Consider the following 25,287-nt stretch of genomic DNA (forward strand, 5'->3'; position numbering starts at 1 on the left):
TAAACATCGCGTGCGTTCGCAAAAAGCATACTTCACGAACTGTTTCATAAATAACTACTATTTTGATACCTCATTAGAATAATTAATATTTCAATTATTTGATCTACATACTTATTTGTTTAATTTTTCTAGAACGTTATCTTATCAAATTACATATAAGTAAATTTAAATATTTTGCTAGAAAACAATTTTGCATACATACAATTTCCATACTAAAAATGTTGACGATTACGCAATCACATTTTTGAAAAACTCAGCGACAGCTCAATTTTTGATTTAAAAGGGACACATTTTTCCGGTATTTTTATATTATTTTAGTTTCACCCAAGACAGTAACAATATGATAGATACTTATGAAGAAAAATACTACATAAATATTTCGAGAGATTAATTAAATTATTCTCGGAAAAGTATTTCCAGGAGCTGGCTCAAAATATATAATATTAGTTTAGACGCGCGCACCCTTTTTTTTACATTAAAAAGATTCGTTGATCTCGATTTAGTTTATAGGCGTTCAAAGATAGTTATTGGTAGAAATAAACAAACTCACCCTGCGTTGTGGTTGCTTCTGGTTGTTTTTCTTATCTGGCCAGATAGGTATCCTTGTGTAGCTGTTTGAGGTAACCTACATACGGTTTGCGAAAAACTGTTTTATAAACACATAGATACGCGCACTATTTTACGCACTTTTGGCTCAGTAAAGCCGGTAGAATTTTTTTTTTGGCGGTAAATTTTTCACGTGGATGACGCGGACCCGTTAATGAGAAGTGTTTTTAGTTATTCACTCCTCGAGATTGAAGAAGAAAGTGATCGATGCAACGTGGTTAAGTCTTTTCGGGAAGGGAGGAACGCTTCGCGCCAGAAAAAATAATACTTATATACGCCGCTAGAGTCTGCGGTTCACTTAGGGGTTATTTTACGAGGGAGCGTCTGAAATTATTATTTTGGACGCTGGTTAAAATTTGTATTTTAACATATTGCCGGGGGGCGCCATGAGCGAGTACGCCTCTGGTTATGTAGTAGTGTTAATAATATAGAAAGTGAAATATAAAAATTGAAACATTCTGAGATACCCTCGTAACAACTAGTGATTTTTTTTTTTTTTTTTTTTTTTTTTTTTTTTTTTTTTTTTTAGCTAAGTAACATATTTATTATAATTAGTATCTAACGCATAAAGGATTGAAAATCAATAAAAATTAATGAGTTTACCTAAACGACTAACCTAGAAAGACAAAAAATTAAATAAAAATTACTGAACTAGTAATTGCATGGTAATACTGCAATCTTTCTAATAGCTCGCAAGTAGTCGCCGTTGGCGGAATGAACCCTGACTGTGCGAATGAGATTGTCCCTACCAGGGAGTACCTCGGTCACTTTTGCCAATGGCCAAAGTAGAGGAGGTGTATTGTCGTCTTTTAATAAGACAATATCACCTACTTGTACAGGATTGGTAGGTACCGTCCATTTTGGTCGGTGTTGGAGAAGATTCAAGTAATCCACTTTCCACCGTTGCCAAAAATTCTGTTGGATCCGGCTCACTTGTTGATAAATAGTGAGACGGTTTTGAGGTATATCAGAAAGTGTAGGCTCAGGAGGTGCAGTCAAGCTCTGTCCTACTAAGAAATGACCTGGGGTCAAAGCTGTTAGGTCATTGACGTCATTAGAGAGTTTGGTAATAGGTCTAGAATTAAGGATAGCTTCAACTTGACAGAGAATTGTATAGAATATCTCAAAAGTAAAGTGGGAATTCCCAATCAACCTATATAAATGGTACTTAGCACTCTTGATGCCAACTTCATGTAGTCCGAATTGAGAGGGATTACGAGGAACGCCAAACTTAAATTTAATAAAATTCTGGGTACAGAAGTCTTGAATTTGACGAGTATTATCCTGATTTAGAAAAAATTCATGAAGTTGTTTTAATTGATTACGACCACCGTAGAAGTTGGTCGCGTTGTCTGACCAAATGATGCTGGGAGTTGACCTTCTAGCGATAAACCTCTTGAGGGTAAGAAGAAATGCATCAGCAGACAGTCCAGTGACCAGTTCTAAATGAACACATTTGGTGGTCATACAAATGAAAAAAGCGATATATACTTTATAGAGTTTAGCATTTTTTAAAGGCGAGGCTTTGACAAGAAAAAATCCACCATAGTCAATGGAGACTCTTTCGAAAGGTCGGCTAGATAAGACACGATCTGGATGAACATCTGCCATTTGTTGAAAATAATTAGGAGTCATGAATCTAAAACAATTGATGCAATTATGAATGACTTTCTTGGTTTGTCGAAGACCATCAAGGGGCCAGTATTTCAATCGTATATGAGATAAAGTGGTTTGTGCGCCTGCGTGGCACAGCTTTTTGTGTTGCTGTTCAATCATCAGAGCAATAATACGATTCTTAGAAGGAAGGAGAATTGGATGCTTTTGTGAATAGCTTATGGAAGCGAAACGTAACCTGCCACCTACTCGTAACAGTTTATCATTTTCATCGATAAAGGGATTCAGGGCTCTGATGGCTTTATTGGAGACAGACAGCCGTTTGGACAATTCATGAATCTCCTTAGTGAAAGAAATGGATTGAATATACTTGAGAACAAGGCAAGTAGAAAATTCAATTTCCTCCACGGAAAGTACATCAGTATCTATAGCAGTGTGATTTGATTTTGCTTTAAGATTGGAAACAAATCTAAGAACATAGGCTAGGGATCTTTGAATTTTTGTGAAAGATGAACAACGATTAAATAAATCATCCAAGGTGTCATTTGACTGAGCAGTAACAGTGACATTTAAGGAAACTTGATTTTTTCTTAATTCAGGTAATTCCCCATTCCATTTTTTAATCTGAAATAGTGAGTAATCGATTTCCGGTTTAATTAGAAATTTCGGACCATGAAGCCACAGATCAGTAAGTTCAGCATTAGAACAAATAGATTTTGCTCTGGAGGGCAGATCCGCTGGATTTTGTTTCGACTCAACGTGGTGAAATTGATAAGATTCACTGAGGGAACGTATCTTTATGACTCGAGACTGTACAAACTGATTGTAGAGAAACTTAGATGTAGTTACCCAGGTCAGGGCTATTGTACTGTCCGAGAAGAGATGAGTTTCAGAAATTTTTAAATCTTTCTGTAAGATACCTTGTGAGCGGTGAGTTAACTGGATTCCTAATAGAATGGCGGACAGCTCTAATCTTGGGATAGTTAGTTTGTTTTTTAGGGGAGCGATTTTTGTCTTGGATGTGACAAGTCTCACCGAGACGGTAGAGTCGTCATAAGTGACTCGGAGATACACGCAGGCAGCGTAGATGTCCTGAGAAGCATCACAGAAGGTAATAAGCTGAGTTAAGATAACCTTTTTATCTAGGACTAAGCATCTAGGAAATTTTGTTAGATTTATGGATTGGAATTTCGTTAGAAGAGATTGCCAATCAGAAAGAATTTTATCATTGGTAATGGGGGTGTCCCAATCTAGTGACAATGACCAAATCCTTTGCAACAGAAGTTTTGAATATACAAGAGTTGGTGAAAGAAGCCCTAAAGGGTCGAATAAACGAGAGACATAACTAAGAATTTTTCTCTTAGTAATTGGCGATGTTACCTCGCATACAGGAGGCTTGAATGAAAAAGTATCCTGATCAGGTGACCAAATAATACCTAATATCTTGTCTGAGGAACCAGCCAGGTTTAACTTAATTTCTGGAGTTGGAATCAACTTATGTTTTTTAAGAAATTCTGGATGGTTCGAGCTTAATTTATGGAGCTGAAAGCCGTGCTTACTCAACAAGGAACTTAACTGAAAGTGGAGAGTCTCAATTTCTTCTAAATTGTTACCACCAGATAGTACATCGTCCATATAGGTAGAGTTGAGCAAGGTTTTTGCCGCAGATGGATGTGAAATTGCATGAGTATCAGCAATGTGTTTTAATACACGAGTGGCTAAGAAAGGGGACGAGGATAAACCAAAGGGTAATCGGTTGAAACGAAAACACTGAAGTTTGTCATCCTGTTTATCCCTCCATAGAAAGTTGAGAAGGAAAGTTTCTTGTTCATTTATGGAAATTTGCAGAAACATATGCTTAATGTCAGCTGCTAGTATATACTTGTAGTGGCGAAAAGTGATTAAGATATCAAAAAGTTCTGGTTGCACCGTGAAGCCTTTATCTAGAACCTGATTTAAACAAATACCTGATGTGGACTTGTTGTTGGGATCAAAGACAATTCTCACGGGAGTGGTGGAGCTTGTTTTTATTATAGGAAAGTGAGGCAGAAAATAATTGAATTTTCCGTCAAAATTTCTTACTTGAAGAGGAACGTCTGAGACTAAACCTTGAGAATGGTAATCTTGAATAATTTTAGAATAGCTTTGCAACAGGACAGGGTCTGAATGCAATTTTTTCTCCAAATAAAAGAATCGTTTTTTAGCTGTGATAAAGGAATTTCCCATGTGTAGGTCATCAACAGAGTGTTTTAAGTTTAGATTAACTTGATATCGACCTGAAGGCAAAATCTTAACAGTTTTCAGAAAAAGTAATTCAGATGGATGATTTTCAACAGATTCAGAAATAGGAGGGTTGACTTCTTCGGATTCCCAGAATTTTTGAACAATCTGAGAGAGATTTTCATCAGTGGTTTGAGATTCAGGTGATTCTGGAGTAGAAGACAGTGTCGTACATGTAACCAAATTATTTACATATTGAGAGGTACCATGCTTGCTTTTTATACAATTTTCAGGAATGCGGCCAGAGATGATAAAACCGAATATAGTGTTCTGCAGAATTGGTAGACCAGTACCTAAACGAATAATTTGACCTAGTATAATATCTCCATAGTAATCAGCACCGAGTAAAATATCAATGTCTGAAGTGATATGGAATTGAGAGTCAGCAAGTTCCATTTCTTGTGGAATTTTTAGTTTGTTGGCAATAATTGGCAATTGTGGCAGACAGTTTGTAATTTTAGGTAGAATGGAACAAGAAATGTCCAACCTTGAATCATTTGTGGAAGAATAGATAGTCAGATTAGCCGTTGATTTGGAAACCGAGACAGTTTGATTTACTCCGGTGATCTGTAACTGCTTGTTAAAGGTGGGAGTGCTTAGCTGATTAATAAGATTTTGTGTAACAAATGTAACTTGACTTGCTTGATCGAGAAGCGCCTTTACATAAATTCTTTTCCCACTGGGGGCAAGGAGGTATACCTGTATGGTACTTAGAAGGACAACAGGTGTGTTGACCGTATTAGCTGACAACACGTGTGACATAGAAGATTGAGATGGGTGCGTGTTGTCCCTATCCTGATTTTGTGAAGTAGAAGGTCTATTATTTGAATTAGTTAGTTCATTGTACGTGTTTGGATTTATTGGATCACGTTGGGGAGAAGAAGAATTTTTTCTCATATCAAAATGTAAATAGCTATGGTGCTTGCCACCGCAGTGGGAACAAGTTGTCTACTTAGACATTTTGGAACGGAATGACTTGAACCAAGGCAGTTATAACAGAGATCATGTTGTTTGACGAACATGCTCTTGGCTCGTGGTGTGAGTTCTTTGAAATCCCTACAGGTGTAGATGGAATGGTTACCTTTACAGTAGGGGCATAGTCTAGACTTAGAATTATTGAAGGAGTTCGTTTGTTGGTTGTCGTGTTGGTTATTAGTGGTGTGATATGAATGTCTTACTTCCTTGGAAGTTTGTGATTTGTAATTATTTTGGGACTTGGACGAAGAAGAAGATTGCAAATTTTCCAAATGGTTGGCTCTGATATTTATATTTGCTAGAAACTTTGAAAACTCTATGACCTTGTCAGCATCAGGGGCAAATTCCATTGAACGCAATGTGGCTTGGTCAAGCTTCTGTGAAGTAATGTGAATTAGGATTAAATTTAATAATTCATCGGATGTCTTATTGAGATTAAGCAAAGCCTTGTAGCTATTTGAAACAGAAATATGAAATTCTCTTAACTGGGAGGAATTGGCATGATTGTTCAAGGGTTTAGCTTCAACAATGCCTGAAATTAGATCTCTAATAAGAATGCGATCATTAGTATATCGAGCTTTCAGGGTATCTAAGGCGATGGTATAATTAGTCTCAATCAATGGAATATTTTCTATTAAGCGGTAAGCATCGTCTCTGAGTAGATTTCTTAAGTAAATAAATTTTTCGATGTTAGTGAGGGTTTCATCTTGATCAATGATGCTGAGAAAGGTTTGGTAGAAGAATTGGAACTCACTTAATTTTCCGGAAAAATTATTGATACGAAGTTCCGGGAGCTTGACAGTTCTCTGTTTGGTGGTGGCATTTTGAGTAATTTGACTAGAAGGAGACGGGACATTGGGATTTGGGACACTAGATATTTCAGATGTTGTAGAACTTGTAGGTGGAGTTAGGAGGCTTTCGAGTTTTTCCTCAAGTAAAGAAATGCATTTATAATATTTTTTTACTATCGGATCTACGTCTTCAGTAGTAGCTAGCTCTGCAGCGAGAAGATTAGTTGCGTCATTATAGGTACGGAAAGCATCTCTGAGTTGACAAAGTATTTCCTTAATCATATATTTAGTTAGAGAAGCTAAGTCAGTTTCTACACTACTACATAATCTAGTTAAATCTAATTTACTGGCAGTTTTGGACCTCGTTAATTTGTTAATTTGTCCCTGTTCCATTGTGATAATTTATTTTAATTGGTAATCGATAATAAATGTTTAATATAAGAATTATTTAAGATATTAAAGAGTCTTTTTTTTGTAAAAATGTGTAAATATTATCAAACGCACCCCCGTATGTCAGTGGAAAATTCTTTAGCGTTGTTAGAGCAAAGTGATTTGTACGTGTTGTGACGTAGGTGGTTTCTTCGTAGTACCACGTGACCGATGGAATATTCCGTCAAGTCGTAGGGAAAGAATCGAAAACGAAAATACCGTTATAAGATGGCGCGCGGCGAGATTTTGCAAATGAATACAAGAATTTTTTCTTTTTTACGCAAATTAGAAATGGCTAATTATCCGGCTAGTAACGAAGGACCACTAGATATTTATGAAGAAAAATACTACATAAATATTTCGAGAGATTAATTAAATTATTCTCGGAAAAGTATTTCCAGGAGCTGGCTCAAAATATATAATATTAGTTTAGACGCGCGCACCCTTTTTTTTACATTAAAAAGATTCGTTGATCTCGATTTAGTTTATAGGCGTTCAAAGATAGTTATTGGTAGAAATAAACAAACTCACCCTGCGTTGTGGTTGCTTCTGGTTGTTTTTCTTATCTGGCCAGATAGGTATCCTTGTGTAGCTGTTTGAGGTAACCTACATACGGTTTGCGAAAAACTGTTTTATAAACACATAGATACGCGCACTATTTTACGCACTTTTGGCTCAGTAAAGCCGGTAGAATTTTTTTTTTTGGCGGTAAATTTTTCACGTGGATGACGCGGACCCGTTAATGAGAAGTGTTTTTAGTTATTCACTCCTCGAGATTGAAGAAGAAAGTGATCGATGCAACGTGGTTAAGTCTTTTCGGGAAGGGAGGAACGCTTCGCGCCAGAAAAAATAATACTTATATACGCCGCTAGAGTCTGCGGTTCACTTAGGGGTTATTTTACGAGGGAGCGTCTGAAATTATTATTTTGGACGCTGGTTAAAATTTGTATTTTAACAGGGAACTTGCACATTTTTTTATTACATAATAATGTTCAGTTTTGTATAAAAATGAGATTTCCAAAATTTCACGCTTCAAAAACTCATAATAACTTAGAAGTACAAATTTAAAGTCTTCTTTATCTTAAAATAGTTTAAACGACCCGTGACGTCACAGAGTTTGACTATGTGGTTCAGTTTACGGTTATATTTACGTATATTCTTCTTCTTCTTCTTTAGTTTATTGGCCTCCACCTACTTGGGTATTTAGCCAGATCGTCGTCAGGGAATAAAGGAAAAATATTTATATTCTAATGACATTTATCGTATGTCATTGTAATAAAATATACCAGTTTGTTGAGATTGCAGTTTGATACAGCTTTTGAAGGAAAGGAAAGAAGGTTTACTATTGAAAATAAAACCATTTTGTAAAAGTACAAATTTTCTATGAATAGTTCAAACGATCAAAAACATTTGTAACGTCACATAACTGTATTTTCTACTGACGTTTATAATGTCTAATTTAAAATTATATATATACAATTGATGTAGAATGTAAACATACAACCCTGTGACGTCACGACGCGTTTTGGAGTGGCTGGTATAAGTTGAATTTTTAGTCGTCTTTAGGGGCCAAACGAAAGAAAAACAAAACTTTTTTATTTTTGATACAGGTTCTAAATTATGTTCTGTTGTGATTTATACCATTTTTTTCGAATTTAAAATTTTATGCAAGTTTCCTATTATTTATCTAAAAACTAGATAACCTTGAACTGCATAAGGGCCTCCTTAAAGAGCTCCCTCTTGGTACAAGCGTAAGATGCTGTGATGCTAGATGCTACCGTTTAGCTAGATACTCATCCGCTTTATGATGTTGAATCGTGGACCGTGAACGAAAATGTGCAGAAGATTGGATTGGAGACTGATTTGAGATGTGGCTATATCGGATAATACTTAAGATCCCGTGGACTGACCAAGTCACAAATGAGGAGTCCTCAAAAGAATACAGAAAAACCGAGAGGTACTGGCCACTGACTACCATCAAATCTCGAAAGCTGCCATACTAGACCAGGGCGCGTCTGTAAAAATATTAGTACATTTGGACTTTGAGAGGTGACTCATATTTTTTTTCATAAATTGCTTGGAAATAACTCATGTAATAATAATTGAGTTATCCTCCCAGTCAAAAAGGTCCGGAACATTGTTTAAATAATCAAAATGTCAAAAAATGTTAAAAAAAAGTATTTGTATTTGTATGTTTAAAAAAACTGTTTAAAAGTATTCATTTCCGAGAAAAGTTGCACTGACATAAAAGTTGAGTAATTAAATTTCCTACAATATAGCATTGGTTAAATTTTTTTTAAATTGTCACCCTTGTTGCAATATAGCAATAATTGCGAAAAACCACAAAAAAAAACAAGTATTCGCATTTTACGTTTTTCAACCATTTATGCCACAATTAGGACCTTCATATTTCACCCAGAAAAACTTTATGATATAATAAAACAATACTGTAAATTTCATTAAGATTGGTTTAACAGATTTTGCAATCCTGCTTTCGCAAAAAAAATGCATTTTTTTCAAAATGTTGCAGGACTGAAAATAAAGCAGACAGCATGTTAATTTTTTTTACATATAGAACAGTGGTCCCAACCTTTTGTGTCTGGTGGCCCACCTTCTGATGCTTTTTCATGTTCGCGACCCATCCCTCACCCATGATGATAGAAAAAAATAAGGAACACGGTCACTGTACGCTACACAGCTACTGTAAGAGCCACGCCGCGACCCACTAGTGGGTCGCGACCCACCGGTTGGGAAACGCTGATATAGAAGAATACTGTACCTTTCATTTGCAATTTGCATCGGTTAACTACCACGGCGTCAGAAATTTTTTTAAATAAACATTAATTTAAGGTGCTACGCGCAGGACAGCGAATACGTTTACTCTGATTGGACATTCCAGTGACCTTTGATAATGATTGATAAATTTTAATTTTTAGTACATTTCGATATAAATAAATAAATTTGTTTATTGCAAAATAAAATCACATACTCTGTCCACAATAATACTTTTTTTGGCAAAAACTTTCTTTGTTCATATATTTTAACTTAGAGAATAAAAGTTTATTATTTTTAAACATATACAATTATTGCTTAAACAATATTTCGCAAACAATAATCAAATTAGTTTGATTTTTGTGGAATTAAAATATTAAAATACAACAAAACATAGAGTAAGAAAATAATATATTAGATAAACATTGGTAGCCGCAATATTCGATAATTTTTGACAGGTCATTGGAATGCCCAATCAGAGCAAATGTATCCGCTGTCCTGTGCGTAGCACCCAATATTAGTGTTTATTTAAAAAAATTCCCGACGCCGTGGTAGTTAACCGATTTTAATTTTGCAAATTGCAAATCAAAGGTACTGTACTCTTCTATATGCAAAAAAAATTCAACTTACTACATGCTTTATTTTCAGTCCTGCAACATTTTGACAAAAAGCATTTTTTTTTGCGAAAGCTGGATTGCAAAATTTATTTTGCAAAGTCTATTGACCCGATCTTAACGAAATTTACAGTATTGTTTTAGTATATTATAAAGTTTTTCTGGGTGAAATATGAAGGTCCTAAGGGTAGCAGAAATGGTTGAAAAACGTAAAATGCGAATACTTGTTTTTTATGGTTTTTTTCGCAATTATTGCTATTTTGCAACAAGGGTGACAATTTTTAAAATTTTTAACCAATTCTATACTGTAGGAAATTTAATTGCGCAACTTTTATGTTAGTGCAACTTTTCTCGGGAATGAATACTTTTAAAGTTATAATCAAATAGCGAAGAAAAAAATCTAATTTCTCCTTCATTTTTTGACATTTTGATGGTTTAACAATGTTCCGGACGTTTTTGAGCGGGAGGATAACTCAATTATTATTATATGAGTTAATTCCAAGCAATTTCTGCAAAAAAATATGAGTCACCCCTCAAAGTCCATCTCAAAACAGATGCGCCCTGGACTATACAGGTCATCCGCTAGATAAATATTTGGAAAGCGAAGTCCATGAAGAAGAAGAACATCCTGATTAAAGGAATAAATATTCTTACGTATAAAAAGTTGTTCCGCATATCTGTAAATGCAAAATACTTGATATGAGCTTGTACTTGTGGATAAAAGGTTATCTACTTACTGAAACTACCTACAACTAAAGAATAATTCTATTTATAAAATTTAATAGAACAGATTTGTTTATATTCTATTGACATAAGAAATACTGCATTGCAATAATACCTACTTAAAATTACTAATGTGATAACTATTATCTCTACGGTTCAACCAAACAATCATCGAGAAAGATTAAAAAAAACTGTTTTTAAAATACCGGTTGATGGATAAAGAAGTTTATTGGTTGGAATACTAATAGATTAATTACTAATATACCAAAATACCAAGACCGAACTCTTTGAAAATGGTAAAAAGTGAAAAAACAGTAACAGGATGGAAGCCCATTTTAAAAGGAAGAAAATATAACAAAAATTAAAGAAAAAATCATTTACTGCGATCTGAGGTCGGAAAGTGGAAGAGTGTGAATTTTTAAGGGTAAATCGTGGTTGTGTCATGTCGTTGTGCGTTGTCATTGGTTAGAAATGGCATAAGGAAGAAAATCGTTGCAGCACATGCGATTTTATTTACAAACGAAGTTCCTAGGTTTCCTGGGAAAATTCCCTAGGAAACCGTACTTTTTCACATATTTACCTCTCCTTGATTTCATCTTTTAATACTCTCAGAGGCATTAAGGATAAAGATAAAATCGTGTATCACAAAATATCACGGCTCTACAAGAAACAATGGTGATTTTTTTCCAAAATACTTTTTGCTGATAATTATTATTTATTTGTAATTTTTGTTGTATGCTAGTTCGTTTGGTATTAACTGTTTGATTAAATTAAATTTATGTTATTTTTTGTAATCGGGTACATATTTATTAAAAATATCAGCGCAAACGCAAAATAACACCAATAATTAAAATGCCATATCATGAATGTTATTTTTTGCAACGTCAATTAAATGATTTTGTATTTAGAGACTATAAAACTACAGCAATATGTTTTGTAATAGCAACCATATGAATTATTTTACACGAATGTAACTGATGTGGTCGGCCTTGGAAATTTTTTGTTCATTTCATTTCAATAATCTGTTGATATTTACCATTAAAATCGAATTGAATTAATTAACTTTTAGTAGGTAGTTTATAATACGCAACGATTGTTTAGTAAAATTATGCAAATTAGATAAGTTTATGATACGGCACTATTTTCGGTAATATAGGATCATGCATTCTATAAAAAAATGCATTGTAAACCTATGTAATTGCCTAGTTCCAGCTTCACCCTCAACCCTTTTTTATTGCGTGATTGTTAAGAGATGATTCAAAAAACACTTTTCTACAGGGTGATTGATTAGTAGGATAAAGCTCAATAGCTCCGCTATAGTAATAGATAGCAATAAAAGTTAATAACAAAAATTTTAGCCACCTTTGAGCTTCACATTACAAAATTAGTTAGAATGTTACAGGGTGTTCGATAACACAGTGGCAGACCTAACTTATGTTTTTTTAAATGGAACACCCTATATTTTATTTTATATTCGAAATCCTGTTAACTTCTCCATCACAAAAATATAAAGGTTTGTAATGTTATACAGGGTATTTACAAAGTTATAACCAATTTTGTATGAAAATCGTAACAAGTTCAACTCCCTGTATAAATAAAAATAAGCACAACAGCAATGGTTTATTAATGCCATATTTTTTATTTATTGTTAAAATTTTTAAAAATGATTGATATTGCTAATTTTCTTTATATCAAATACAGGGTGAGTCAAAACGCAAGTACATTATTTTCTCAGTAATGTTAAATGGAACACCCTGTATTTTATATCATTATTGAAAAGTAACATTAACGTACTTTAATTTTTATATAACATTCCCTATGCCCAAATTTATTAGTTTTTGAGATATTTTCATTTTTCAGAGCAAATTATTTTAGGTGTTTAAATGTATCTAAATTTTAAGTAAGCCATGACTGAATTGACAATTGAAGATTACCGATTATCAATCCAGTAATCAATGTAACACTGAAGCAAATAAAGAAATAAAAATAATTTATTAGTAATACATTTTACAAACAAAAACACAACCAATACATGCAACATTTTTGAAACAATTAAAAACTATCTTTTTATATAAATGCAACAAATAAACAAAGAAAATTAGTAATAAATTTTACAAAAAAACACACAAACACAAAATACAATATTTTGTGAAGACAATTAAACACTACTTTTGTATGTAAATTTAACAATGTAACAAATAAAGAACGAAACATAATTTATCAGTAATACATTTTGCAAAAAAACATGTTTGAAAAAATTAGAAGCTACTTTTAATAAAATATTTTTAATATTTAATTACATAAGGTGTTCAAAATTATCTCCTAACACATTTATGTATGCCTAAAAACGATCATTGAATGAGCTACTTACTCTACGGAGCATTTGTAAATTAACACATCGAAATACACTTTGTATTCTATTTTTCATCTCATCCCTTGTTGTTGGAGGTATTTTATAAACTTCATTATTAACGTAACCCCAAAAAAATCAGTCCAGTTTATTAAATTCTGGTGATTTGGGTGGCCACACTACTGGTCCATTGAAAAATGAAAATATCTCGAAAGCTAATAAATTTAGACATAAGGAATGTTATCTAAAAATTAAAGTACGGTAATGGTACTTTTCATTAGTGATATAAAATACAGGGTGTTCCATTTAAAATTACTGAGAAAATAATTACTTGCGTTTTGACTCACCCTGTATTTGATATAAAGAAAATTAGCAATATCGACCATTCTTGAAAATTTTGACAATACGTTAAAAAATATGGCATTAATAAACCATTGTTGTTTTGCTTATTTTTATTTATACAGGGAGTTGAACTTGTTACGATTTTCTTATAAAATTGGTTATAACTTTGTAAATACCCTGTATAACATAACAAACCTTTATATTTTTGTGATGGAGAAGTTAACAGGATTTCGAATGTTCCATTTAAAAAAAAACATAAGTGTGGTCTGCCACTGTGTTATCGAACACCCTGTAACATTCTAACTAATTTTGTAATGTGAAGCTCAAAGTTGGCTACAATTTTTGTTATTAACTTTTATTGCTATCTATTACTATAGCGGATCTATTGAGCTTTACCCTACTAATAAATCACCCTGTATAGTGAATTATGAACACCGTAAAATAACCGTATCGTCGCCCCCGCTAGCGAAATTATTCCGATTCGATTTTTTTGCACAAAGTTACTCAAAAAGAGGTCCTTATAACATATCCACAGGGTGCCGGGCGGTGCCGTGGTCGAAAAATTGTTTAAACAATTTTTTTAAACAAATGCACAAAAATAATTTTTTCATTTCGAACAATTTGTTTTTAGATAATTTGGGATATTCTGAGCAAAAAAGGTCTCTTGTGATTTTTCTTGAAAAATCGTTCGCAATGAAAAAATTATTATTGTGAATTTGTTTAAAAAAAAATGTTTAAACAATTTTTCGACCACGGCACCGCCCGGCACCCTGTGGATGTGTTATAAGGACCTCTTTTTGAGTAAATTGGTGCAAAAAAATCTAATCGAAATAATAGAGAGATATTGCAAATTTAACACAGCCTACGTTGCGCTATTTACACCGCGCTATTTTGACAGAATTGACATTTCTCAGACGTTTCATAATTGCAGATATTGCTCAATATTTTGGTTGCGGTATTTTACGGCTCAGTTAAGATTAGTTGTTTGTCTAATTTGTATGCAATTTAAAATGGATCAAGACTTAGAAGCTCTCATTTTGGACAATGCTAATGATGAAGACATCGGGTTTATCATCTTGCATAACATTCTGGGAGATGAACATAATATTACATGCTCAAAATCCAGAATTTAATTTAGATACGGAAGGAAGGTTTGTATTTTTTTTTCAAATATCGAACACGAGAAACAAATGATTCTTGAATGTTCTTATAAATAAAAGATTTTCCTGTTGCACTCTTCATGTTTTCCTGAACTAACGACCAATTTTCTGGAGAGGTCAATGGATTTTGATATAAAACTTGTTTTAATAAACACAATCGTCATCAGGACAAATCTAATTCGTTTGCTACTTCTGAGGTACTCATTTTAGCAAACGATTACGAATAAATTTGGTTTAAATGAAAGACAAACAGCAAACCTAACCTGAAAAGAAAATAGCGCAACGAATACCGCACAGCACAGCGTACCGACTCCCCTAATAACGGCAGGCCGTATTTCCAATAACGCAGCGTAAGCCAAATATCACATATGCGCATGCTCTACTGTCAAAATAACGCGTGCTGTAATAAAGCAAGTGCAAAAGTGACTCTGCAATATCTCTCTAGTTTCGCTAACGGGGACGACGATACAGTTGGACTATAGCGCTAATTGTTAATACATAACTAAAAATAGCAGCTTTGTAATAAAATAATGACAAAAATCTCTTCAGGACCTTGAAGAAGGGGTTTGAAACTTGATTTGGTCACTTTTTGAATTTTATAATAATAATTTTTAATCGAGTTACTTAAGCCTTGAAAATGGCCATTTTCGCATTTTTCAAATTTTTAATCGCGTATAACTCGACAACAATCAATTTTAGAGAAAAATGACAACTAACATACCGTTTTTGCTCAGAATGACCCAAATTATCTAAAACAATATTATAAATGAAAAAATGATTTTTGTGAATTTGTTTAAAAAAAATTTTCGACCACGGCACCGCCCGGCTCCCTGTGGATATGTTATAAGGACCTCTTTTGGAGTAAGTTTGTTCAAAAAAATAGAATCGGAATAATTTCGCTAACAGGGGCGAATATATAGCCCGGTCTATAACTCTTTCCCACATTGTATTGATGTTTTTAATGCTGTGCGTTGTAGTCACTATGGATTGGTGTTGTTTTTTTGAGTGCTTCTCATATCTCGTTTTCTGTTTAAAAATTACAATAAAGATCATTGTATGTTGACAGCGCTCAAATTCACATACAAAATATTAAAACCGCTACATTATCTTAAATTTTCATTAAGAAACTGCAATAGTTATTTCTATACACATTAATTTGGTTTCTTTAGTTATAAACATTTTGTCTTTTAGTTCGCCTGTTTTATTACATTGTAGATTGTAAAGTATTACCTACATTATAAAACTACAACTATTGTTAAAATTAAAACATTTTTATACCTTATAAAGTTGGTATAAAAATATTAGTATATAGAATAAAACCGTTCATTCATAAAAACACCAAACATTTCAGAAATTCTTGTTTCCAAATTCTATATTTTTACTATACTTCTTGAACTCAAAATCAAGTTATTTATAAAAGTTCAATATTGATACATCGTGACATTAACCTTGAAATGGTTTAGAAAGATTTTGTATTTTATATTGTTAATTCGATAAAAAAACAGCGGGTTACAAATTTGATATAAAATAAAGGATGCTACTATAGTTACGGTCTACCCCGAGGATGCTGTCTACCTGTGAAATACTGTGAAATTCATCAGGTATCACTGGTATCAGGTATAGAATCTTTGACTAAAAAAACCATCATCACGTTAATTTTTTTTCACGTTTTTCATCTAAAGACTCCTGGCCACTAATATCTTCATTCGATTCGTCTTTGTATAGACACAAGAGGGCATCTTATTTCATACAATACCCTTTTTTCAGCAAGTTGTAGGTAGGTAGCTTTTTATCATTCATGTTGCTATAATAATAATTAGGACAAAAAATTCAAAATAAACTTCTAACATTAACTCTGAAAAAATCATACAATAAACGACAACGTGGGATCTGACGTGGTATCACCTCACCTTATGGTTCAAGGGTTAGACATGCTATCTCATACTAATTTTGAAATATTCCAATTTTAAATATTTCCTGTTTATTTCACTAAACGCCAAACCCTATAATCTAGGAATATAGCATGTTGCTTGGACTCATTGTCAGGTTATTTATAAAAAATTCAAGTGATATGCGGTGACAATAACCTTGAAATTGTTTGTTTTTAAAGATGTTCCTGGCGATTGTTGAATTCGATAAAAAAAGCAAATAATAGTAGGTGGATTCCACTTATTCCACTACACATTCCGAAACTATTTACAACATTTTTTTATCTGAATTTTTGAGATCAGAATAAACAAGTGGAGAATAAGTTACGTTTTTCAGTCCTTTACATTAATAAAATATGAATCAATAATTCGAAACAACAGGAGGAAATCGAAGTAAAATATTTCCACTAAAAAATATTAGACTAGTCTATAAAGCTAATATAGCTGATTCTTTTGTTGCAAAAGAAAAACTGCAGAGTAAAGATACTAAGGAATAGGTGAAAATAAACTATGTATATACTTCCTACACTTCTTTTTCATTACAATCATCAGGCATTGTCTTATTCCGTCTTAACGAGGGTAGTATGGCCATCTTTTCGAGGTCTTCCTACATCTCTCCTGCCTTTTAGATTGTAATTGAGTATTTTTGGTGGTATTATGTTTTCTATCCTGTGAATATCCTGTCTCCGTATATCTTTATAATCAGTTATCTTAATATTGTCGTATTTTCTTGTGGTATTCTTATTTCTAAGTTGGATCGTCATTCGTCTTGGACAGTTGGGCGCCATGTCATCGTCAGCGAATCAAATCGAATACCGAAAGTCATAAACTCTCGCCAGTGGTCGGCAAAGTGCGGCTCCAGAGCCGCATGTGGCTCTTCTTCTCTTTAAGTAGTACGGCTCTGAGACAAGTATCCACGGAATGCGCAATAAATAATGTCTTCATTTAAAAAAATTGGTAGGAAAAAAATTACATCTTATTTTGATAAATTAGCATTTGCAAACTTTAGCATATGTCAAAAATCCTCTTAATGCTATAATAACAGACCAGGGCAGCTTTATCCATTAGGCAATATAGGCAGTTGCCTAGGGCGGCACATTATGAGAGGGCGGCAAAAATACTGTACAAAAAATATTTGTATATAAAAATTATGGATCTGAGTTCTGTCATTAAAGAGTATGAAGCTCTTTCAAATTACTTTACCGCAAGGAAGCCAAAAACATGTGCCCAAATAAAACATATAAAGAAATAAGAAAGAGAAAAAGAAAAATTCAATTTGACGAGGGGGCCGATGATGAACTAAACTTTTCAGCTAGTGATGAGATGAAAATCCACACATTCTACATTATAATCGACACTCTGATAAGAGACCTGAATAGACGTCTGGAATCTTATCGACTTATTTATCAACGTTTCGTGTTATTAACGATAACGAAGCTGCAACGTAATGAAGCTGAAAATTTGATACAAAATAAAGACGATCAAGATACATCATTCATACATGGATACATTCACTTAAAGGGTCATTTGGATACCACAATAAAATCACCAATTGGCATACGTATCTTAATATTTAAAGAAGAGTTAATGCAGTCACTGAAGGTGGATATGAGCTATTAAAATTCTAAGCAAAATTTGTTACATAAAGATTTTAGATTTTTCATAAATAACTCAAAAACTATAAGATTTTACAAAAAAGTTATGAACAAAATTGAAGCTAATAAAAAATGAAATAAACCCCTTACTGGAAAAACCTTTTAATGTTAACTAAACGTGAGTTATAGGTAATTGAATGTATATTTTTTTCGGCGAGTACGCAAATCTAAGTATTCAGGCTTAAATAACGGGAAAATGATGCATTTTATAACATAACCTTATTAAACATTTGTCAAAGTACTTGGAAATATCTATCAAATGAGCCCCCGAACAAGTTGATAGCATTAAAATTGAAACACCAAATATTTTTCAAAATTTATCTTTTAAAAATTTTTCCAAAAAAGTAATTGTTTTTTTTTAATAACTCCGTTAATTTTTACGATATCAGGTTTGCCTAAAAGCCATTTGAAAGGTAATTTTAATGGCTATTAAACCACGTTGAATTTAATATTTTAAATCCCTTACTTTTTTAAAAATAAAAGGTTAAATGGCCCCTGTTACATGATTCTCGCAGCAAAATTTTAGCTTTAACGTTTCTAGCTCGGTTATTTTTTACCCTACAGAAATAGTAAAGAGGTAACATATTTGATACAGAAAAAACTAAAATTTGGTTATACATATTGGAGTTATTATTAAAAGAAAACGAAAATTACGATAATTTTAGAAATTCTTATTTTTATAAATTATATCTTTTTTTCAAAAATATGTATTCTTAACCGGTCAAAATTGTTGAAATCATTACTTATGCTAATATAAAGAAATTATTCTAAGGATTACTATACATTTTAATTTTTGTGGAAATGGCGTATGTTTTATTTTTCACTTTTTCCTAAAAAGTTCAAAAGGGTTCCTTTATTTTCATCAGAACTTGCTTAATTGTGATGTTATTAACTTCTACTGGAGCTCATTTGATAGGTACTCCGAAGTACTTTGACAAGTGCTAAACAGGTATATTTTATAAAATGCATCGTTTTCCCGTTATTTAAGCTTGAATAATTAGATTTGAGTACTCGTCGAAAAAAATATACATTCAATTACCCATAACTCGCTTTGAATTAACATCAGTTTAGTTCTTTAAGTGAGGAGTGTATTCAGCTTTTTAGTACATATTATCTTCAATTTTGGTAATAATCACTTTTTTGTAAAATCTTATAGTTTTTGAGTTATACGTGAAAAACAGCTTCAAAAAACAGCTTTTTACGAAAAAATAAAATCTTTGATCTTTAATAACTCAAAAAGTATTGATTTATATTAATAACTTTATAAAACAAATTTTGCTTAGAATTTTTGTCTCTCTATCGATTTATTGTATTATTAAAAAAAAATTTCACCCCCGAGAAGGGGTGGCATCCACCACCACGGTAAAAGAGCAAATTGGCATCACGTCACCTTTGTTCCTTGAGGTATCCTCTAACTATTCACCAATTTTCATGAAAATCGATGAAGGTTCAACGAAATCGGAGGTGAAAACTTTCAGTAACTGCACTAAGTGGACTGAAATATATTTTCCCTAATTTTGACATTGCTTTGCACATTTATATGTGCATTCCAGTTGCCAACGTGTCCGCTGAAAGGTCATTTTCGAAAATGTAAAGAATTAAAAATAATTTCCCATCAAGCATGACCCAAGAAAGTGTCAACAATTTGTCGATTTTGTCAAGAAAAAAAATTTTTTTTTGAAAAGAAGTCTCTGATGTGATCGAACTGGAATGACAATTTTTTCTGTTATAGGTATATAAAAATCATAGTTTAAATCAATTGTTAGTGTATTCTTATTTAAATAAAAATTTCTGCAATTTTTTTTTTTCGCAAAAATGGTACATGTTTATAGGGCGGCTACTAGAGAACTGCCTAGGGCGTCAATTGACCTAAACGCGGCCCTGATAACAGAGTTGAAATTTTCTCTTTTGGAAATTGACATTGGTAGTTTTGAAATACAATCGCTAGATTTAATAAACAAGGAAGTATGGCGCTCTACATTCGAACGTCTTTGTGTTGAATTGGAAATATTGGAGAAGAAAAAATGTGATATTCGTTCACAACACAAGTGGTCTGCTTTGAATCACCTGGAGAAGGAAGACATGATTATTTTCAACACTTGGAATTGAATTCCTGATTCTTACTATCACCTGAACAAGCTCGCGTTTGCTGTTCTTTCCCTTTTCGGTTCTACATCAAAATTAAAAAAAAAAGAATTTTGCGCCAAAAGTTTTGTAAAAATTGTCATGTTGAAGGAAATAAAAACCCTACAAAACGAAAGAAAGTAGAAGTTTCTACTATGATTAGAACCGAATATACCGCCAAAAGACAAAAGAACACGTTTTAATTTTTTGGGGGGTTGTGGGTGAGGCTCGAATACTTTTTGACGTAGAACAACATGGTATTTTTATTTTTGGAATATCGCTGGGGGCATTTTTCACTGTCTTAACTGACTAGACCCTTTAGTTTTATTTAGTGTACTTACTACTTATTTAGTCTGATAGAAGTTTACTGAACAAGCTGATTTGGCTCCCAATTTTGTTTTAAATTGTTGTGATGTTCTTATTTGGCTCTTTGGCTAATAATTTTGCCGACCACTGGCTTAGACGATATGCCTCGTCAAGGTAGGGGGTTATAGGTGGTATGTAGGGTTGAGTTCAACATCAGCTTGTACTACTTGAGTACCTATTTAATATTTTAAAGTTACCCCCCACCCCATCTCCAGGGGATGGGGATGAGGATCATGTTTGGTGTTATCAGATAGTTTTTTAAAAAATATTAAACACGTATTTTTTGGTTTTTATTTCGAAGTGTATTTCTCGAGATATTAGACCGTTTCTATAATTTACCAATGGTATTACGACAAATGGATTATAGCGCCATCTGTTCACAATTCGAAAAAATATCTCGAATAAAAGTTGCTTACTTTTACGTAAGGAATACAAATCTGCAATAAAAACTGGGGGTTTTCATTTAAGATTTTAAAGTTACCCCCCACACCACCTCGACGGAGTGGAGTGGGAGGTCGTGTTTGCTGTCATACAATAGATTTTTGAAAATTATTGAAAACGTATTTTTCTGTTTTTCGATCCAATGGTTATTTCGCGAAATATTCGACCGTTCCACTACTTTTGGGACACTCTGTATATTAAATTCAGCCTGAGTCTTGGTGGAGTAGAAGGTAGGGTAGAGCCTGATGGAGGGCTCCCAGAGTCTTTGCTCGTCTTAGATGAACAATCCTCTGCTATAGATTCATCTATGGGTGGCTTTGTGCTTTATATTTTAAGAATCTGCTATCCTCACCACATGCTGTTTAACCCCTTTTTACAGCGAAACAACTCAGAAAAACACATATTTTCATTAGTTATGAATATAATATTATTTAAAAATAAAAATGTATACCATTTTTATTCATTTCATTCATTTTATTTTTATATTAGTATTACTCCTATAGAGTAACTAGGTCCATTTTCCGTTGGAACTTTACCACGCTGCAGACGGGGGTTGTGAATTGCATAGTGTAGAATTCCTTCCCTTTAGTCTTCACTGCAGCATCCATTTGGCTTGCATATTGTAGAAGCCTTGGAGGTTGTCACCAGGAAATAGGAAATGGGCCAATAAAGTTTTTCAATTAAAAATCTTTTAAAAATATTTAATTTACAAATATTTTTATTAGGTCGAAAAACTTAGTCTTTTTTTTTTATAATATTATTTCTTGAAATATCTTGTACACAAGTTTTTGATGTTCACTTTATTTTTAAGGTTGATAAAATCGCCTTCACTGGATCAACGGAGGTTGGAAAGCTGATTCAGGCCAATGCTGGAAAAAACAACTTGAAGAGAACAACTCTAGAATTGGGGGGCAAAAGCCCCAATATCATTTTAGCCGATGCCGACCTCGAACACGCTGTCGAACATTCTCACCAAGGAGTCTTCTACAATCAGGGCCAGGTTTGCTGTGCTGGAACCAGATGTTTCATCGATGACAAAATTTATGACGAATTTGTCGAGAGATCCGTTGAAAGGGCCAAGAAACGTGTTGTAGGTGAGTGTGATGTATTTAAAAAATTAAAAGGGAATATCCCTGTGGTTGACTATACAGGGTGTCCCGGAAAATAGTGCGGTCCTTAAAGGTGTGGGTAGAATGCACCATTTAAAAGAAAACTTTCTCATAAATTTTTTTCTAAAGTCATCTGTTGCCTCAAAAAAATAAAATAATGTCTTTTACTAAAGTTTACATTTGTCAACCCGGCAGTTTTATTTATTTTGACATAGCGAAGATATTTAAAATTTTAAACACAAACAGTCATATCATAATTACCTGTAACCCGAGAATACATCGTATTGTTGTGGTAGGTATTGTCATGATTTCGATCGCAAGTATCATGTTAATTACGTACCTATAGTGTATAATTAGTGCGAGATTTAGGTACACCAAGGCGATTTACCTCGAAATTTAAGGATTTGTAGATGGTTTCAAAACAAAATGTGTAAAGTGTTGTGTGCAGATAAAGCTTGTTTTATGAGAAATGGTGCGTGTGTGTTTTACTTTTCTAATGCCAAAAGTATGTATGGGCTGGGAGTATTAGTAATCATCTGATTGAACCACTTCCCAGAAGATTTAATGGAGAAATGTAATACTCAAATTGTTTGTAACATGTTCTACGGATAGATATTTCTTGAAGACGTAGCTTGTTTGTTGATTGTAATAAAAACTTATCATGTAAGGTAAAACACTATAGGGCTGGATCCCGCATAAGAAAAAAAAAGTTGATTAATAGCAAGCTGAAAATTTGTTAATAATTTAACGGTGTCTAGTCGGACAAACTTTGATATATGGGAACACTGGAACAGGGGAAGTTTTAATGGTGGAACAGGTTAAAAATTTGGAACGTCAGACTGCGAAAATGTCAGATGTATTTTGTCGGACAGAACTTCCATTTGATTTGTTGCCCTTTCATTAAACTCTCATGCAAAAATCAGACTGGTGTTTATCACCAACTGCGCATTTTAATGAGTGGAACACGAAGAACATGTCAAATGACAGGAATCATGTTGGTTAGAAATAGCAGTCTGATTTTTGCATGAGAGTTTAATGAAAGGTTAACAAATCAATTGGAAGTTCTGTCCGACAAAGTACAACTGACGTTTTCGTAGTCTGACGTTCCAAATTTTTAACCTGTTCCACCATTAAAACTTCCCCTGTTCCAGTGTTCCCATATATCAAAGTTTGTCCGACTATACACCGTTAAGCTATTAACAAATTTTACAGACCTACTATACAAACCTTATTTATTAGATATTTAATAAATACACATATTATGCTGTTTTTCTATCACTGTTATCAATATTTTATCAATACATAATATTATGCCTAATGGTCGATGATTCATGATAGTTGAGTTCCAGTAAAATTATTTTTACACAGAAGAAGGAACGCAGCGTTGCCGGCTGTATTTGCATTTCTGTGGACATTAATCAAATGCATTAAAATTAATAAATTACTTTTTTGAAAACGGTTGACTTTACAAAAAAATTTTATCACACATTTTTGCTTTAAATGGTGCACTTAGCCCGTACCTTGAAGGAACGTACTATTTTCCGGGACACCCTGTATAGTATAATACTATAATTTGAAGAAACCTACAACGAAGTAAAAAACTTGTTATTATCATCATTCTCTTTACCTTATCCCTATGCGGGGTCGGCTTTTCTAATTGCATTTCTCTACATAATTCTATCTTGGGTCATATCAATATTAATCCCCTTTACCAACCTGTCCTGCCTTATAGCCTCCCCCAGGTCTTCTTTGGTCTTCCTTTGTTCCTCTCCTACTCCTTCCAGGAAGCTGCACTTCAGCTATTCTTCGTATTGAGTGATTAACGTCTCGACGTTGAACATGACCAAACCATCTTAACCGATGCTCTCTCATTTTGGCATTAATCTCGCACCTAAACTTCTCCTAATATACTCATTTCTAATTTTATCCTTTTTTGTCACTCCACTTTTATCCTTTTTTGTCACATGCATTCGTTGTTCCTCTTTCTTTTTCACTGCCCAACATTCAGTTCCGTACATCACAGCCGGTCTTATGGCTGTTTTAAAGAATTTTCCCTTCAGCTTCATTGGAATTTTTCTATCACACAACGCACCACTCACTTCCTTGCACATCATCCATTCAGCCTCAATTCCACTCCATGCATCTCCATCTATTTCTCCATTACTCTGTAATCCCGATCCTAGGTACCTAAAACTATTGCTTTTCACGATCATTTTCACATTCACAGTCGGATCATCATCAGGGAAATCTAGAGTTACTATTTAAACGTTAAAATGAATACAAAAGGGTAAAATTGTTACTGTTTTTATCTTGATAGTAGTTGAAACTTGCCACACTTTAAGGGAACATACATTCAAGTAGGGACGTATATGTTCCCTCACAGTTTGTAAAAAATACTTTATCGTATTAGAGCCATAAAATCACGTATTACTTGATAGAACTTCTTAAATAGGATCGCATTTAGTTGCCCATTCTGTAAATTTTCTATATTTTTAGGGGATCCATTCGACTTAAAAACTGAGCAAGGACCCCAAGTTGACGAGACACAATTTAACAAAATTTTGGGATTAATTAAAGAAGGCCAAAATCAGGGCGCCAAGTTGGTACATGGTGGTGAAAGGCATGGAGACAAGGGATACTTTATTCAACCAACTGTGTTTGCTGATGTACAAGACGACCATGTCATTGCCAAGGAAGAGGTAAGAAAGTTTTAAATTGTTACATTACGCATAAAGAACGTCAAATTATTTTTTTAAGAGATGTTTGCAATCGATCTTGAACACATTCCTATTTAAGTGTACGATATCTCATAATTTAACCCAATCATGTATGTGTACTTTCTTTTTATAGATCTTTGGACCTGTACAACAACTTCTCCGATTTAAAGACCTGGACGAATTGATCGAAAGAGCTAACAGGACAAACTATGGTCTAGCTTCTGCCATTTTCTCGAATGATGTCAACAAAATTAACTACATTTCTCAGGGTAATTATTAAAATAATACTCT

The 25,287-nt window shown here is 33.4% G+C and overlaps 2 protein-coding genes across 4 annotated transcripts in view; one reads left to right on the forward strand and one right to left on the reverse strand.

The window, feature by feature from the left end:
* LOC126888226 (von Willebrand factor A domain-containing protein 8) overlaps positions 1 to 7,343 on the reverse strand; it is a 138,753-nt gene extending 131,410 nt beyond the window's left edge. Inside the window, exon 1 of one of the 3 annotated variants that reach the window (XR_007699461.1) lies at positions 551 to 5,524. The gene's annotated coding sequence lies outside the window, so the exon portion shown is untranslated. Of the gene's footprint in view, positions 1 to 550; positions 5,525 to 7,226 lie in introns of those variants that run through there. The other 2 variants (XM_050656289.1, XM_050656288.1) reach the window with 2 other exon arrangements.
* Positions 1 to 25,287, forward strand: part of LOC126888229 (aldehyde dehydrogenase, mitochondrial) — a 64,046-nt gene that overhangs the window by 27,242 nt on the left and 11,517 nt on the right. The window contains exons 4-6 of the mRNA XM_050656294.1: positions 21,982 to 22,264; positions 24,776 to 24,978; positions 25,130 to 25,265. Of these exons, the coding sequence (XP_050512251.1) occupies positions 21,982 to 22,264; positions 24,776 to 24,978; positions 25,130 to 25,265 (622 nt within the window). The remainder of the gene's footprint in view (positions 1 to 21,981; positions 22,265 to 24,775; positions 24,979 to 25,129; positions 25,266 to 25,287) is intronic.

This window comes from Diabrotica virgifera, chromosome 7 (assembly GCF_917563875.1).
Source record: "Diabrotica virgifera virgifera chromosome 7, PGI_DIABVI_V3a".
In the NCBI taxonomy this organism is placed as follows: domain Eukaryota; kingdom Metazoa; phylum Arthropoda; class Insecta; order Coleoptera; family Chrysomelidae; genus Diabrotica; species Diabrotica virgifera.